General features: G+C 40.4%; 1 protein-coding gene across 1 annotated transcript; it reads right to left on the bottom strand.

Moving 5' to 3' along the window:
* Positions 1-7,143: 7,143 nt before the first annotated feature.
* LOC145980902 (uncharacterized) lies at positions 7,144-7,650 on the bottom strand. The gene has a single exon (XM_083113986.1). It carries the CDS (start codon positions 7,648-7,650, stop codon positions 7,144-7,146), a length of 507 nt encoding a protein of 168 aa, XP_082970112.1.
* Positions 7,651-18,716: the final 11,066 nt, after the last annotated feature.

Genomic DNA, 18,716 nt, shown 5'->3' with positions numbered 1-18,716 from the left:
TATTGCATTGTTTTAATATTAGATAATCAAATTGAATAGTATCCAATTGAACTTAAACCTGAAGTAAATATGTATAAGTGGGTATGGATACAAGTTTATAGACAAACTGATGCAATTTTTGTAAATATTAACAAATTTGCTTGAGGAGAGTTAATACTTTAAAAATTACAAAACTCTTGGGTTAGGCAGGTGCTACACTTAAACAAATGAACATGTTGAGCAAGTTTTAAGTATAGCAAATCAATCTAAGAGAGCTCTTCGTTTCTGAAAAATTCCCGAGGGCATTTTTACAAAAATCTTGAATTAGACAAGATTCCACACTTGCCCAAAAACTCATATGCTCATGTTAAGCAAGTTTTAAGTGTAGCAAAGCTGCTTGAGGGGATGCTCTTCCTTTCTCGCACTGTCCGTACCGTAAAACCCACTACTGACATGGCAAAAGGGAAAACAATTTATTAACAGAAGCTAAAGGGCAGGAATCTGCGTCAAATTATGCAACCATGAAGGCTCCCAGATGAAGGAATGCAGCAAGTTAAAGTAAGTTTCGTTACGTTTTGTAGTAGACTATAAATAGGTATTGTATACATAACAGAAAGTAGTAGTTCGAATATAAAACAGAAGTAGTCTTGTTGATATTAATGTTGGTTGAGTGTTCTACACAGACAAGTATTTATTTGTGCTTACATTTCCCACTAAAGTTTGCGCTGATTTTTTCCCCGCCAAACTCACTCCCCTCATCAAACCGCAGGTGCAGCTGCGTACAAGTCATTACATTATTTATTTACGGCCTAGCTACTTTTTAAGCTGATATTTTGTCCATGAATTTAAAAGAAACTAAAACATGCAACGCTCTGTAATTTTTGGATGATAAGGTGGAATATAAAGGAAGATCTGTCAGATGCTTCTGTCTCGAAGATTGGGGTGTAGATATGACGTTGTTTAATAGCTCATATATGAAAATGAGTGAAGTTATCAGGAAAATTTATGAACTCAAATTCTTCACTTTGTTTGTTAAACTTTCTTAGGATCATTTCCTATATTAAAAATATTAGAAGAACAATTATGTAAAGAACGGTGTTAGAAATACGTGATCATGTTATTCAGAGGGATGCTTTCTTCGCCCACCCAGAAAACATGTTTCAGAAGGGTGTTGCAATCCAAGAACCAATCTTCAAAAGCTGAAACTGTGATTAAGATATCCTCTCAATGGTTGTATGGTTCGGAAGGGTGTGTCTAAACATGTACATAAAAAAATACACAATACGAGGACGAACTAAAAGCTTTTAAGTATGACATAGAATGAGTAGCTAATCAAACCAAATGATATTTATGATAATGTACCCACTCTTCATTAGTATCATGTCCCATGTTCATGTTTCTAACGTTCTTGTAAATTTTTGTTTGGTTCAGGGTCTTGAAGTGAAGATGGTTCAGTGATTGCTTGAAATGGACAAATTAGAGTAACGTGCGGTGATCAAATGACTTCATCTCAAAGGAATGTCACCATCAGAAATCCACCAAGATATGCTCAGTATTTTAAACTTCATATACCACAGTCAAACGCTGGTACAAGAATTCAAGACTGGCATGGAAACAGTTGAACAGGAACTAATGTCCAAGAGACCAGCAACTTTCACCATCAAAGAGAACATTGACCTTCTCCTGGACATGATCATCAAGATCGCTGATTGTCAACTCGTCAAGCAGTAGACAGATTGGGCATCTCACAGAAGAGAGTCGATTTCATTTTGAAGAAAGAGCTTGGAGTCTCAAAGGTTTCTGCTCGATGGGTCCCACGTCTTCTGACTCCTGAGCAGAAGCACCCTCGGCACAAGATGTCAGGGACAATTTGGAACTGTTTGAAGCAGATGTGGACAAGTTTCTTGCTCGATTCATTGTGATGGATGAGTACTGGTTCATCACCATCAGTCGGAAAAGAAATAACAATCGAAGCAATGGAAGCATACACCATCTTTCACACCGAAGAAGGTCAAGTTCACGCCGTCAACCGGGAAGGTGACGACACCAGTTTCTTGGGGATTCTCGAGGTGTTGTGTTGATTGATTGCCTTGAAACGCATCACACCATCACCGGGGAATGTTACTCTGACTTCCTAAAACGTGTCGGAGTGCAAAGCAAAGGAGAGAGGCCAGGCATGCTGAGCAGAGTGTCCTCTTCCACCAGGACAATACTCCCGCACACACCGCAGCAAATGTCATGGCAACAATCCATGACTGCGGGTTCCAGGTCAGTTGGATAACGACGCCGCCGCTATAGAAGCCCTGGAGGAGTTCTCATGGTCACAACATGAAGAGTTCTTCTCCACTGGGATAAAGGCGTTTCAACACCACTGGAGCAGGTTTGTATCCCTTGAGGGGAATTACGTTGAAAAATAAAAGCCTTGTTAAATCTGTATCTTCTTTGGCTTTCTTGGGGCTCAAAACTTCTGTCACCTCTCGTCAAAACTTTGAAATACATTTCATGGTCTGTAAAATATTTTACCATCGAGTAAAAGGACTTACACATTTTCTGATACCCAAACTTGCAATTTCTGTAATTTTTCCTACATTTTTTTACACAATTTAAGAATAAAATACCATAAGTAGATTAAGTACAGCTTATTTCATGTGCATGTTTGTTAAGATGTGTTAATATTAAAGCCAAAGAAAACATTTGCGATAGAAAAAAATTAAATTAAATAATTGTACAAATGGAAAATCGAAAACTTAAATAGTTTTGGATATTTTTTTTTGAAAATTTAACCTTCTTGCACGAACTGAAGATATTAACCGATTTTTGTAGATTAGGCACACACATCTCCTGTGTGTGCCTAATCTACAATAATTATCATCTCTACGCTAGGAGGAACCAGGCAACGTCGAAGTCTACTGTGTATCAAAGGCAACAGACACCTTTGCGGTAGCACTGACAGAGACGATTCCACGCAGGTAACACAGCGATAGTGAAAAATCAGGCGAAGCCAGGCCGGATAGTAGCTCAGTGGTTAGAGAAATGGCAAGGTATGCCAGAGATCCGGCTTCGAGTCCTGGTCGAGCCTGCATTTTGGTTTGATTTTCTCCTGCGTTACAGCTTGCAATAATGTAATTTTCCCACACTATTTGAACTTGATAAAGTAAACTTCATTTTTTCCACCCACCCTAATATAGACCTATCACCTGCTTTAAAACCCAAAACATTGAAAGTTGCGCACGTAATTAAAAACCACGCATTGCAATAGAGAGTAGATGTTCGAAATTTAGCATGCAACAAAAGGCAGCTTCCTTGCCTGAGGATATTCCTCTAAAAATTGTTTCACCTTAGCATCCAAAGAAGACACATAGTTCGAAACAGAGTTTCCAAATTTAGCTCTTCCTTCACGTTACAGATTTACAAGTAACTGGTGATAACGTTACTTTTATTTTAAAAAATAACTGTGTTACAGTTATAGTGACTTACTTTTGAAAGTAGCTAGTTACAGTTAGAATTTCTAAAAACGTAACTGTTACTTGTAACTTCGTTACTTACGTGGTATTGCCGACCTCCGTGGCTGAGTGGTTAGCACGACGCCAGACGTGCCGGGTTAGAATTTTACCATGGATGTTCCTTGAGAATAGCCCTTCATCAATTTCATCATATCATCACCTATCCTCATCGTCGCGATTAGCCAAAAGTGGCAGAAAAGCGACACTAAATAAGGAAACTCAAATCAAATTTCCAGATATTACACGAAAACAAAAGTCAATAAACAAGGAATGACACCTTCCATTCAACACATTAAAGCCTAAAAAAAACGGGCTATCTTCGTTTCTATAAAAATTTCAATGTGGAGCAGTGACTTCGAGACATCGAGAGGGGCTCGGAATTGGTTACGCCAATAATGGAAGACACCGCGGTTGCAGTCCCAAAATTTCCACAGTGTATAAGGTAAGTTTTATGAAAAGTTAATTGAAGACCATGTTTCCAATTAATTTGGATTAAGTCTCCATTAAAGTGGATGAAATAAATGTCATTATCTACCAAAATAAATGTAATTCACGTTAGAATACTGATGGTGATGATATAGCCATAATTGACATAAAATTGGCATATTGCAATAGATTCGTTTTTTAACTAAATTGCAACAGACCTCAATTATGGTGTTTATAGTCCGCCGCCAATTGTTGTGGGGAAGAGAAACAAAAACATTCTTTAGACTCGATGTTTCGAAATCTCAGGTCGTGTTAGGTCAAAATTTTGATAACAAAGGCAGATCTCATATTACTCAAGACCTGCATGAAGAGACCAACTAAGCTAGCAAAAGTTCTGTAACAGTACATTTTTACAAAATTAGTGTAGCAGTCAAATCATGGCGATAAAATACTACGTGCATTGTTTATAATATCCTCTCCCCTTCTCAACATTATGTTAATTGAAATCAGAAGAATTTGACCGTAATAAGTAGAGCCCGGATTTACATGCATAATAATTACATATTCAATTCCTTTCTAGATACATACCCTGAACAGGAAAATGTCAACGAATTATCCAACTGATATGATTTTACAAAAGTTTTATATTATATACTTTTACATATTTGCCAGGCTATTATTTGCTAATTTACTGGACATAAAACAACATATTTCGGTACTTTTTTCTTATCTTGATCCTTTTTCCTATATTTTCGATCTCTGAAACATGATGAAGAAAATTTTGCAACGGTCCATGTCTCTCGAGGGAGGAGGAAAGAGATGGACCAATAGCTTAGTTAGCTAAGTGTTACAAGTCTACATATTTTTATCAGAAAGGTCACGAAAATAGAGGTGCGACTCGTACAAATTGTGACGAGACGGGTTCGTTACAATTTGTAGGTCATGTGATGTCATATTTTCTAATCAATGAGATGCATAGTGCTTACGGTCAACTAAAATTGACTGCCAAGACAGGTTGAGGAGAAAAAAAATAAACGGGAACTGTTATCTATCGAAAGATGCTGGAGTTTCCCTCCCCTCCCATTTCTGGTTACGTATTTTCGTTTCGCTTTTAGGTTTAGGCAAAGCACTTAAAAAAACTTGGCATCGGTGGACAAGAAAGCTACTTTCCTGTACGTAGCGAGTTAATCTAATTTTTAGAAAAATTACTATAAACATGTTAAAACAACTGTTCTCTGGGAGGTCCAAGTACATTACATAGATGCATTTTTAGGATTCATGGAAATCATTACACTTTGTATGTTCCCTTGTACAAAAGTATTTCTGTAGAATCTTTTGCTTTACAATTTGTTTTGAAAGTTACAAAGAGCTCTCGTGCATGCTCTACAATAATTTGCTATGTGAAAAGTAATTAATAGTTGACAAAATTGGTTTCTTAAATATGTACACATTGCTGTGCTTTTGTGTGTTTATAAATTTCATACAAATTTTAATTTGAACAACTTATGTCCTTAAAATTATGTTGAATATGTTCAAATAAAAAAATATAAGGTAGGTGTGCGCAATTTCGCCACGTTAAGCTTTGAACGACCGTTGCAAATTCCTGATAGGTATGGTGATAACGTCTGTACTGGAAATTGATAGTATATAGGTTAAGGTATGTGTTGAAAAAAAAAATCACGTTCATACACTATTAATCAGGTACTTCAAAAGACAAAAAAAAGCTTGCAACTGGCGAAATTGCATACACCCTGTACACAATTTTGCCACCCACTGTAAACAGAGGGGACAGGACAAACTGCGCTACAAAACAAATAATACAAAACAAATATATTTTCACCCCATGAATATAATGAAAAAAAGTATAGATAGTAATGACAAACATAATATAATCATTATTAAATATCGTAACGCAACTCCCATGCTGCGTTTGGGATTTATACTCTCCATGACTGAACCGATATGGATTGGTTAAGAAAAGGATATTACTTGCCTTACAAATAGATGAAGATTGTTCCTACACTTGTCCTCTCAAATGTCACTTGTCTGACCTCCCTGTGAGACATCGATTCAATCACACACCATCATCCAATAATCGTTCTCCACTTTGCTGTTCTCTTACAATCCAAAGACCTTACTCTCTCTCCTATTCTCGCCAACTCATCACACCTCCTGACAATCCCAACACTCACCTAACGTTTGCCTAATTGCTTATTCTGCATTCCTTTCTCTGCTTCCTGCTATGCTAAGACTTTATACTTCTTACCCAATACCTTGGGTACGATACGATATGTATTACATGATGAGTGTGATTAATTATTATTCGGACAGGAATATGAACATTATCAAAGTTTAAGAAACACGTGTCACACAACATTGAACCTTTGTTGATGTTACCGAGAGCATTCAGGACAGAAAAACAATTCTTTATCCGCTTTCGTCAAACTAACACACTCTTCATGAACATAACGGGCACAACTTTCACAAAATCTCATGTCTTTGACAAAATCCTGTGCACACAGAAAACAAAACCAACTTGGACGAGTAGGTGTACTCCCACCCCACCCTGTGTAGACCTTGACCTTCTTGATGTTCCCGGTGATTTTTCTGGAAATAAGGATCTGATAATAACAGTATCCCGACTGTTGATGGCTTTGCTCGTTTTCGTCGGAGGGGCTTTTCTCCTTGGGGTAGACAGAATGTTCTGAAAGGCGCGTATCCTATTCATCGGAATGGTCTGTGCAGCTGAATTGTGACGAGAACCAGACGTCTCATTCGTATCAACATGCTGCGTCGCCGTACTTGTAGGTGTCTGGTGTACGACATTGCTTGGTCCAGGGACTGCGACGTCTGTGTGTTCCTCTGGTACAACAAGTATTGCTGTAGTTTCACTGAGCGCGAAAGATTCATCAGGGATTCTATTAGGATTCCATGGAAACAAACCATATGCTTCAAATCCGGACACAACATTTCTCGGAACTGTGGCCTTTTCCCAAGCAGGTGTGAAAATCGCACCAAAGCTGTGTTTTGGCAAATTTCTGTCTTCCGTTCGTGCCCAGTAGTTCATAAGTTCGTCATCCCAATATGACTCAAAGGATCGAAAGACAGATTTGTCCAACGGTTGAAGTTCGTGGGTAGTGTTGCTCGGTAGGCAGAAAAGGTTAACATCATGTCTGTCAGCAGCATCAAGAATTGTGTGATCCAAGTGGCACTTGGCTCCATCCAACACTAGTAATCACTGTCCATTTGGTTTGAACCGAGCAAAATCCACCAGCCATTGAACAAACACTTCAGTAGTCAATGAACCTTTTGGAGTTACCTGCACGACACTCCCATTAGGCAGATTATTGTCCCATTCTCTTTTCAGGCATTGCCCTTTGAACAGAATCATTGGCGGAATGACAGTTCCTGCTGCATTTGCACAGCACACAATTGACACATTTTCCCCACGCTCTTTTCCTCTGTAGTGCACACGTCTGGACCCAGTCTTGGCCAAAACAACAGGTTGATGATGTAAACTTAAGCGACATCCCTTCTCATCAACATTAAATACCCGCTCGGGTTTCTGCACAAGACCCAGATCAACGAGCACTTTGTGTATTTTCTGAAAATAATCGTGGACAATGAACCTATTTAACTTCTGGGCCTTTGCTTCATTTATATGTTGAGATTTTCTTTTAGCCACTTCAGGATGTCGTGCAAAAAACCCACGAAGCCATGTTCGACCTGCTGCACCTTGCATATTGTTGAAAGGGTGTGGCTCTGTTTGTTTTGTGTACAAAACGTGTCAACACACTTTTTCAACAGTCGCGGTGTGAGAGAAAATCCTACGTCCGCTAGTCGCACAATCCTCTGGACTAGGACATCTTCCTCTGCTACATTTAACACAGGTTTTCTACCAGCGCGTGTCCGTTGTGTTTTTCGTGCTTGTACGTACACACAGGCTCGGGGTTAGTCTGTGCTCGAGGTTCCTAATCTCAGCAGGATCTAAGGCCGTGTCCGAAAGGTGCAAGACCGTACTTGAAGCGAGCATACTTCGAGAATGATCTCGCAGTGCGGTCTTGAAGTCGTGGACTGGAAGTGAAGATCTTTCGAACTGCACTTCGACTGCAGCGCCAAATACGATCAGTAGATATAACCGAGGAAACGTTGGTTTTCCACGTTTTAAACACTTATTTTTCACCACAGAAATCACACAGCATTTGTAAATGCTCTAATACATACATTTCCACACATTAGAAGAACTGCAACAAACAACTTGCTGGCTTTCTACCTCCGCGATTTCAAACTAATGAACAACAAGTCCACTTGTCACGTGACAGAGCCTCCAACTTCGTGTGCTCTGCCCTGTGGTCTCGATTTCTCGTGAACTTGACGCTTTCGAACTGTACGAAGTGACGTCACTTCCGTCAAGACCATACTTCAAGTATGTACTTTGTACCTTTCGGACAGAGCCTAAGGTGTGTGCGGGATCCCGAAAAGTCGGGACCGGGATCGGGAAAAAATGTAGCTTTTTAACTATAATTTAAAAGTATGTTTTTTAAAAAAAAAAAAACAGTTTGTTTTGTTCTTTTTTAAAAAACAACAACAACAGATTTTGCCAACCCTGCTTCCACCACCTTCAAGGCACGTTGCAATGTACAGGGGTAGCTTTACCATATTTTTTCAAATCCATATAGTTAATTCTAGTAAACAGCTTGTTTATAGAAAAAATATATTTTTTAAATTACCCGAGATTTGTAGTTCAATAAATAATAAGGTAGGCCAAAAACGACAGGAAGCCTTCATTCCAGAGAAGATACTCAAGTGGCGGCATATGTGGACAATGTGAAGTGTTATTGTGTGTGTTGTGCAATGATATAAATAGCTAGATAGCTGACTTGTCGCGGACGAGTGAAGCCACGCAGGAGGTCTCCGTGTACGACAAGAACCCGTCGGTTGTATGCGCGGTAACCGTAATTATGGTTATTTCTTGCATAACCCTGGGAAAGCCAGGGTGGGATGTTTCCTTTCATAGATATGTATTTATTAATTGTGTACCTACATTTCTACTGTGAAATACGTAACTATTTTATGTATATGATGCTGGAAATGTGAGAATGCGTGAAAGGAATTCGTCTGCTAAAAGGATGTTACAAATCTTAAGAACAGATGAAGACGAGAAAAATGCAAGTTTATGATTAGTGGGAATGAATGTACAGGTAATTTAGAACCTTTTTCTTTAGAAAGCATTTAGCGATATTATATTAATGCTAACGGAACCTAACCTAACTACGAGAGCATTTAGGTTTATTATTAGAAGAATGCTAAGGGACCTAATCTTAAAACATTTATGTGAATGTAATCGCTACAACTTCACAGTATGTGTTACAGACGTAATTGCATACATAGCATGATGAAATCACGATAAAACAAAGACCGAGTTTGCTGCCACGCGCATCTCTTTTGAGGTTCCAGCAGAAAAAGAACGTGGCAGCAGACACTACCTTTATATTATTTGTGGGTCAAGCATAGGCGCTGCCTTAGGAGGGTGAGGCACTTTCTGTCCCCCCTCAATTCCTCATGAAGTGTATACATTATGCGTACAAAATAATATCAATCTTGCCCCCTCCCTCCCACTACATACACCAAATATTTATATGAACCACGCATATGTTATGGAGGTATTAACATTTCCCAACACACTTCACTTGAGATCGGGGTGGTTTTGTGTGCAGCCTGAACACAATTTGGAAACTTCTAGAAAAAGGCAAAGGAGACAAGTATTTATTTTTAATTCATAGCATGGCATTTTTTCATGGAGACATATATCTTTTGTAACAGCTACGCAGTTTGATAGCACCTGGATTAGTCGGTTAACTTGTCAAACACAATGCAACTTAGGTAATTGTTTATTTTTTAAGAGGAATAAATGTGGCAACATTTTTCATAGCCGCTACACTACACAGTTTGAAAAACCCCAGGAATTGTCCGTTAAAATTTCTTTAAAAAAGGCAAGGGAAGTTATTTTCTTTGGAAAATGTCCAATTAACATGGTTTATGTGCAATTTCAAAGAATTTTATGTGTACAAAACCTGTTAACATTACATTGATTGATTGATTGATTTAGTTTATTTTACTTCGCGTTTTGTGCCTCTTGGCTAATTTGCGAAGATGGGGATGAGTGATGAAATGATGAAATTGATGAATGGACATTCACAAACAACCAAGCCCGACCGGGATTCGAACCCGGGACCCTTGGCGTCGCAGCGCGATGTGCTAACCACTCGGCCACAGGGTCGGGCTGTTAACATTACAAACGTTTCAATTATTATTTATTAATAAATTAAGCGAACTGAATGGTATATTTTATGTTTAGGCACGTATCCAGAAATATACTTCAGAGGCCCCCTCTGAACCAAGCTATTCAGAAATAATAATAATAACAACAATAATCTTTAAAATTATACGTTAATATAATTTATAGGTTTATTCCTAATTAAGTGAAATAAATATTAAATATTATATTGTTCTTCTTACATGAATAGATAAAAATAATAGATTTAAGAAGAGAAATATAACAGCTTGTAGCTATTTAATATCTAGCTTGAGCAGTTAAGATGGATAAAATTTATGTAAAAACAACTTCCCTGGCAAGGAACAAAAAAATAAAGAATGGAATATTTTTATTTAAAAAGATACAGAATGGAATGAATATTTATTGAAAAGTAAAAAAACTATGTTAGATCCATTTAACGAAAAGTAAAGTTCGTGAATAAAATCTTATGCACATTATTATAAATAGTAGTGTGCATAAATCTTCTTTGGTACTGCCATACAAAGCCGTCTGATCGCAATATCATCCTTGCCTTTCAGTAAGTTCGGTGGAAATAAAATAAACAAGTAGTAAACAAGCACATTTTCATTATTTTAAGTACTTGTTAAGTCTTTCGGGGGGTCCAGACCCCCTGGACGACCCCAAATACGTCCTTGCTTATGTTGCATTAAGGCAGTGGTTCGTTCAGCCTGCTAATTATAATCTTTTCGCTTACCTTGGGTAAAAAAAAAAAATCAACACTACATGGTACGCGAAGTATTTTTCCCTGACTTTCCATTAATTTCATAGCAGTGAATGAATTTTATTGCATAAAAGCAACTCACAATGTCATTTTTTACCCTTACAACATTCTTCCCAACACAACAACTGTAAGAAAAAATTGACATTAACATTCGTAAGCATAGCTGCTAATGGAGGATCCCGCTCTTCATGCCGTACATGGATGCGCGCATGGGTGGCTTCCCCCGTGACCGATGCAGTGAGGCGGAGTTAGCTATCTACGTATATATGTAATTGGTGTTGTGTAATTGTGTGGGAAGATTTTGTTATTAAATTTATACCTACCACTGGCAACCTTAACTTTAACATTCTCCGAGGCATCTCCTCATTATCGATGTTGCCAACCAAAGCCGGCCGTGCGCCAACTCAACTTTCATCCACATTCCTTTTACCAACCTTCAAAATTCCCACATCCCTTTGTATGCGACTATCATAAATATGAATACAAACAAAACAAAAATTAACACTGTGTGTGTTACGTTTCGTACAACTATTACATCATAGAACCCTCCGTCAAAGGAATATATCTTAACAATTTTTAATCCCTCGCTTGAAGTTCCATAAGGGGCAATTGCTGGATTCCTTATATTGACACATGAATGCAGAAAAACTCTTGGTCCATGTCGTCCTACATGTCCATTGCTTACTTGCCACTAAAATATGATTTCGCGATCGAGCTCTACAGGCGATAGGATCAACAGGGACAGCGATCGTGCTAGCCTCAGGAGAAGTTTACCGCGAGTGATAGGATTAACTATTTCTTGTTACACATAATTTCTCTACCGTTACTACTCGTGTGCAGTGCTTCGTTTACTTATTTTTATTTTTTCTGATATAGTTCATTTGGAGCAATCCCCATTCGACCACAGTGGCCACCGGCGGCACGCCGGACCACTCCAACAACGTCGACATGTTCGAAGAACGGGAACGAACAGCGGCAGAAGGATTGGTAAATTTAGCGACAACTGAGTTAAATACCCAACTTCAAGACGATGATATATCCATGTCTGATATACCTGTAGACAAAAGGAAAGGTAAAAGGACTCTGGACGAGGTGAGTACTGAGGACAATGTTCAAGACAAAATGTTCCGCACCTCACAACCTGAACGACGCCAACCAACTTTATGGTATTCGTCAGAGATACCAGGACCCTATGTAGTCCTTTTGGACGGAATTAACCAAAACATTGGCAAACTGTCTGGAGGCAGCATTGGCAATAAGTTTCGAAAGGCTGAAATTCCCATAAGTTTAGTAGAACAATGTGGACGGAATCGGGTGCGGGTTACGTTACAAACAGCTGACCACGCAAATAATCTCATCCGAAATACTACCTTCTTAGACTCACTAGGTGTCAGAGCTAAAATCCCACAAAGTCTAATTGAAAGAGGGCTTGGTCTATGGAATTGAATTTGACGTCTCCGAACAGGATATTTTAGATGGTATTGATTCTCCATTTCGTGTCATATGTGCCAAACGATTGAAAAAAAAATCTGGAAAGGAGATGGTTCCTCCACCTTAGTCGACACTAAACTGGTTTGTTTGACCTTTCATGGCAAATTTTTACCGGACAAAATGCTTATTAATAGTGAACTATTCACGGTCAAACCGCGTGTGCGGGCTGTACTTCAGTGCAAATCTTGTTTCCGTTATAGTCATTCGCACGTCCAATGCAGGTCAAAACCCCTGTGTCCAACTTGTGGACAGGAACAACATGGGGAAGGTTGTACTAACACTCCTTTATGTATAAATTGTAAGGGCCCACATGGGGCACTTGACCGAACCTGTGCCATTTGGCAAAGAGAACAAAACATCCAAACTAGAATGGCGGAGGAGAATATTTCTTATCATGAGGCTAAAGATAAAATTGCTGGAACCTATACCCCTCCCTTTACGAGGGACGATATCCTCAATCCTCATTTCAACAAACGGGACTTCCCCACATTGACTCATCGTAATTCTATACAGGCAAACCAGTTTGGTGTTTCTCATAGTGTCTGGGATAATCCCTTTCATCCATTACGTTCCTGTAATGAACTAGAAACTTTGCAATCCGCTCCAGGAAATCGTGCTAATCGAAGACCTGTGGAACCGGTCTGTCCTCCACAGAACAATCCCCATAGGCCTGTTCCCCAAACGACCTCGGAACGCCGGGAACATATCTCTCATCGACGACAGAAAACAAAAAATTCTCAACCACGTGGTGATCAATATTGTTTATCATCATACAGTAGCCCCAATTCGGAGGATGAAATTTGTCCTTCTTTGCCCGTAGGAAAACGGGCAGTTCCCCCGGTATCTCCAAGGCCGCGGAACCCTCAGCTTCCGATTAACAACCCTATGCCAGAAACAAGTCTCCCGTCCCAAGACATCCATCCAACCCGTTATGACCAACAGACATTATCTAGCGATCACCAAATTCTTTATCATTCTCTCCTGGACCTTATCCCACACCTCTGGAATTTGGCTATTAAAATTCACGACTTCAAAGAACAAGAACAATTACTTCGCAAAATTCAAGATCTCACGTCACATTTACTCTCTATTATATCGGGTCGCTAGCCTGTCCCGGTATAGACCGCCTTCATGTGCTTCTTCCTTTTTTCTTTGTTTTTTTTTTTCTCTCCATGTTATTTGCTGTCATTATTCAATGGAACGCCCGCAGTTTTTGGGCCAGAAAATGTGAATTACAGCGACTTCTGGCGGATTATAAACCCCATATTCTTAGTTTACAAGAGGTGAAAGGCACACGATATGAGAACTACCGATTACCACATTTTATCTCCTACGGTCCTCCGTTCCCCCAACACAATGAGGTGTTGCTATCTATGTACATGAAAATATTCCACATTCTCTCCTTTCTCTCCCCCTTCTCTTCCTTTGCTTCAACATTATAACGTAGAAATTGTTGCTGTTCGCATTCAATTTCAACAACACTTATTCACACTCCTATCCCTTTATATTCCTCCCCACCACTTTTCGCAGACCATGCCTTTATCCACCCTCACAGAACTTCTAACTTTACTCCCAGGACCCTACCTAATAACCGGAGATTTCAACAGCCATCACCAGCTGTGGGGCAACGTCCTGACAGACAGATTAGGTTACACCATTGAAAATTGGATCCTTGAGAATGATTTTATTATTATGAATGACGGTACCCCCACCCACTATCCACACAATGGTTCCCGTCCGACCAGTATCGATTTAACATTAGTGCCTCCTAACCTTTTCTCTCATATCAATTGGACCAATGATTTTGACTTACGAGGGAGTGATCACACTCCGATATTTCTTTGTTTACCGAATAATTTTTCGAATACAGGCGTGAATGACATTCCTGTCCGTCGATGGACACGTGATTCTATTAACTGGACCACCTTCCGCTCTTATTTTCTTAAATTATATTATACGGATGATATACCCTCCCACCGGACTATGACATATACCACATTCCTCCACATGATTACGTTAGCTCTTGATCTGAGCTACACGCGCCAAAAAAAAAATTCCATCGATCGATTTCCCAAGATTCATTGGTGGAACACTCAGTGTGCCGCCATCAAGAACAAAAAAACAGCACTCACAAAACTTTATGCCAAACACCCCACACCCGAAACCTGGCTGGTACGCCACAAAATTCAGACTCTCGCAAAAAATACATATACCAAAGCAAAACGACAGGCATGGAAACTCTTCTTTCAGTCCCTTGATATGAATCTCCCAATCGGAGTCATTTGGCGCAAATTCAACTCTTTACGACACCCCCATGTTCCTCGTCCCCGACCTATTAATAATGCCTGGGAAGTTGAATTTATGGATCTCCTCACACCTCCTACAGTCACCTTACCTCCCCCCCTTTATAGACCAGACAAACATCACATTTACAGCAGATTTCCCTCCTATTACAATACCGGAACTCCAACATATTTTAGAAAACATCCCATCTACTGCCCCAGGATATAATGGTATCACTATGACATCCTCAAACATTTACCAGAACAAGGACTCAATATTATCACTGCGATTTTTAACTCTGTTTATCGTAGGGGCAAAATCCCGAGAGGTTGGACCCAACATGTTGTTATCCCGATATTAAAACCGAATAAACCAGCTATACATGCTACATCTTACCGCCCTATTGTTCTCATACCGGTTATGGCTAAACTTTTTGAAAGAACTTTATAACACCGAATATCTTGGAATTTTGAAAAACGCAATTTTTTCCCTCCCTCCCAAATGGGTTTTCGCACCGGACTTGGCAGTCAAGATGCTATATGTACCCTTACAGTGGCACTTCAGAATAGCCAAATATTGCGACAATAGTAGTGCAGGTGGACCGGTTGACGGTCATTAATTGAGGATCACCAAAACCTCAAAAACTCACTTTCTCTCCACGTTCCGTGCCTCATTTATTGCGCTGACGATGTTTCACAGCGTAGAAAACAGCACCAAAACCTCAAAAACTCACTGAAGTGAGCCACAGTGTTGCCAACGTACGAAAATTTCATCAAAACCTCAAAAACTCACTTTCTCTCCACGTTCCGCGCCTGACAATGTTTCACAGCGCAGAAAAAGCCGGTACGAGTAAATGCACTTTCTCATCCTTGAAGTACGAATGCACCTTATCGTAATTTTTTCCAAGTCCGGGACACCATGTTTATATATCGTGACCTTTGTAAACCTCTCGGGAACGATGTGCCACACACACACACCTGCGTGCGCCTCTCATTATTTCTGTATTGTGACGCAAGCAAGCAAACAAATAATAATTGTTTTTTTTGTTTTTTTTTTAGGATTCCTGGCCCCTATAACCCCGCCAGGAGTGCGTGGTGCCCAACCCAAAAAAGGTGTTCTCTAAAGGCTGCGGTTAGATAACCACACCTCTGTAGAGTTTCACGTGTTTTGTTTTTTTGTTTTTTTTCTCTCTCAAACTTCCATGAAACTCTACAGAGGACCTCCGTAAATGCATGCAACGTGTACTAACGACTCTAGTGTTATTTGATGTTGTATTTTTTTTTATATATAGAGTTTTATTTGTGAGATAGATAAAAATTATGTTGATTATAATATTTTCTTGATGAAGATGGAGAATATGTGTGTGTGCTACAAATAAAGTTGCATGCTTTTTTTTCTAGTGTGTGTGTGTGTGCTCGTTGTTCTGCAGCACCTGAAATGAAAAAAAATATTCATTGTCTAGTGCTATAGTGCAAACTGATGAAAAAAAAAGACATTGTAACTGATAACTGGTGAAATTGACATTGTAACTGATCTGAACTAGTGAAATTCGTATTGTGCCAATGTAACTGATTGTGATAGTACAAAATTTTCTTATTGTAATTGATTGTGCAAGAAAAAAATGTTAAACCTGTTAAAACTGCTCCGTGACCCTCTCGTTCTTCACGTCGTACGCGAAGGACTTCTCGGCGACCAGGATGACGCTGCGTAGAGTATCGGCAGGCAGCGCGTCATGGAACTCGCAGACGATCTTGATGTTGGTGCGATCGTTGACCACGACCTGCTTTCTTTTTGTGGTATTGATGACGAACATCGGTCTGTGGGTTTTGAATTCGCTGGGCGTGTAGTACATGTCCATGTTTCCCTCGGTCACGCGCTTGTAAGCAGAGAACGCTTCGTAAAGTTTGAGGTAATCATCTTTGGTCTTGTCGAGGTTGTAATTCTCGCGCGGGAACACTTCGTTCCTACCGTTCTTGAGATAAACATTCTTGATCTTGCAGTCGTCGAACTTGCTGGAATCTTTTTCCTGATTCTTGTCCCTCCCGGTCTGAAAGAGCACTACGACGAAATCTGGCATGTCGAACTGTATGTTGTTGAACTGCGTCGTCACGTCGAATTCCATGTGACTTCCCGACGCTATCTTTTGCACGCACTGGTAACCGTGAAAGTGAATCGGTACCTGCGGACTTTTCAATATCTCGGCTTTGTACTTGAGGGCGTAGTTCGTTTCGTATTCCACGATCGACATTCTCAACTCCATGCTCCGTATGACGCATTTGGCTGCTTCGGGTAAAGTGTTGGCTATCGGCGTGCCGTCTGCGTTCAAGTTGGTGTATCGCATCAGTGCGCCGTTGTCGTTGGCCGCTCTTCGAAAGCTGATCCTCAGTCCTCCCTTCCACATGATCTCCTTGTAGTCCGAGAAGAATCCCGGAAGCAGACGCATGGGAAAGAGCACCGTGTGACTTCTCGTCGATATTTTGGTCCCCGCTTCGAAACCTCCCGCTTGATAGTACGCTGCGTCTGTTTTGGATAATTTCAATGTTCCCACTGCCGTCGACGTGATGCCTGGATAATCTATTCTGTCGATGACGGTGTTGTGTTTCCTCACCTCCACCTGCGAGAACAGGTGAGGCACGAAGTTGTCCACGAGTATCAAATTTGCTGCTGTGGGGAACGCGTCTCCGCTTTCCTTCTTCACCACGTCGAATTGAAGGTAAAGGTCCGCTCTGTGAGGATGAACGAACCCGTCGCCTACGTCCACGTCGTATTCGATCTCCCTGTTCGCTTCGTTCAAATTGGCGAACGTGCGACGGTTGGGAGGGAAAGATTGCAATTCGTAACTTTCGATTTACTCCATTTTTTTCACTATGTGTGTTATTTATTATACGTTGATCTCCACGACGGCCGTCGTCGTGGCACCTGCGAAATCCACCACGTCTCCCTTCTCGTTCGTCACCACCAACTCTATGTCGTCTATGCGGTTGCGACATACTGGAAAATAGATCGGCGAAGATGGCGTGTAGATGATCGGTTCCATGAATTCGGAACTGGGTTTGAAAGTGGCTATGATTCCCGTCTGCTTGTGACTTCCCAACAATCCGTCCGAGGATTTCGTGATCATGCCTTCCGCTACGTTGCAGTGAACGTTCAGAGTCTCTATGGCCAAGAATTTAGGAATGTTCGCTCCCGTGTGCTTGATGCCAGCTTCGAGTTTTGTGTCGTTCTCGAAACCTAAAAGTTCTCCTATGGTGCCCAGGTCCACGGTCTCCGTCGCCGACACGATTTCGACTCTGTGCGTGACCGAATTTTGAAAAAGGTACGTGCCTTTGGGTAATTGAGCTTGCAAAGTAGAAAGATTGTATTGACCTGGCGTGACGACGATATGTTCGCTTCCGACGCTAATTTTGTTGTTGTGCTGCGTGACGTTAGGTATGAGGTACATGCTGTAGAATGCACGCAGAGCTATGGATTTAGGATAGACGATGTCGTCGTGCAGCGTGAGTTTCAAGATCGAAGATTCGCTCGTGAGATGGAACACGCCCATCGTGTTTAAGATTCCACAATGCTTTCTGGAAATCTTCCACCTGGGGCGTATTTATTTTAGAGAGAAACGCGAGCACGGAGAGGCAGAGATGACCGCAGTTCACGTCTCCGAAATTTTGAATGCGTTCGTCGTTGTAGTATATAGGATTGTTCGTTTTCAGATAACGAACTAAATTTGTAGGTGGAACACCTCCGAAAGAATCGAAAACGAATGCTTTATCATTTTTGTGGTAACATGTCCAATGCATGCATGGATTTTCTTGACTGTCCAAGTTGACTACTCCGCATTCTCTTCTTTTAACGGTTGAAGGTAACGAGTCGGACATGAAAACTCCTCTGAAGTGTTTGATTTGTAACGGTTTAATCAGAGATTCAATGTCTCGGTTGGTGAGTGCTGTTTCTTTTTTTTAAACTTTTTCATCACGCCCTTCCC

The sequence above is a fragment of the Lepisma saccharinum genome, chromosome 28 (assembly GCF_977018435.1).
Source record: "Lepisma saccharinum chromosome 28, izLepSacc3.1, whole genome shotgun sequence".
NCBI classification, from domain to species: Eukaryota; Metazoa; Arthropoda; class Insecta; order Zygentoma; family Lepismatidae; genus Lepisma; species Lepisma saccharinum.
The sequence above is the reverse complement of the archived record's forward strand: the minus strand, read 5'-3'. Positions and strand labels throughout refer to the sequence as shown.

What these genes read in the sequence shown, in the direction of transcription:
- LOC145980902 (XM_083113986.1), bottom strand. Translation starts at nt 7,650, where the DNA reads ATGCAAGGTGCAGCAGGTCGAACATGGCTTCGTGGGTTTTTTGCACGA.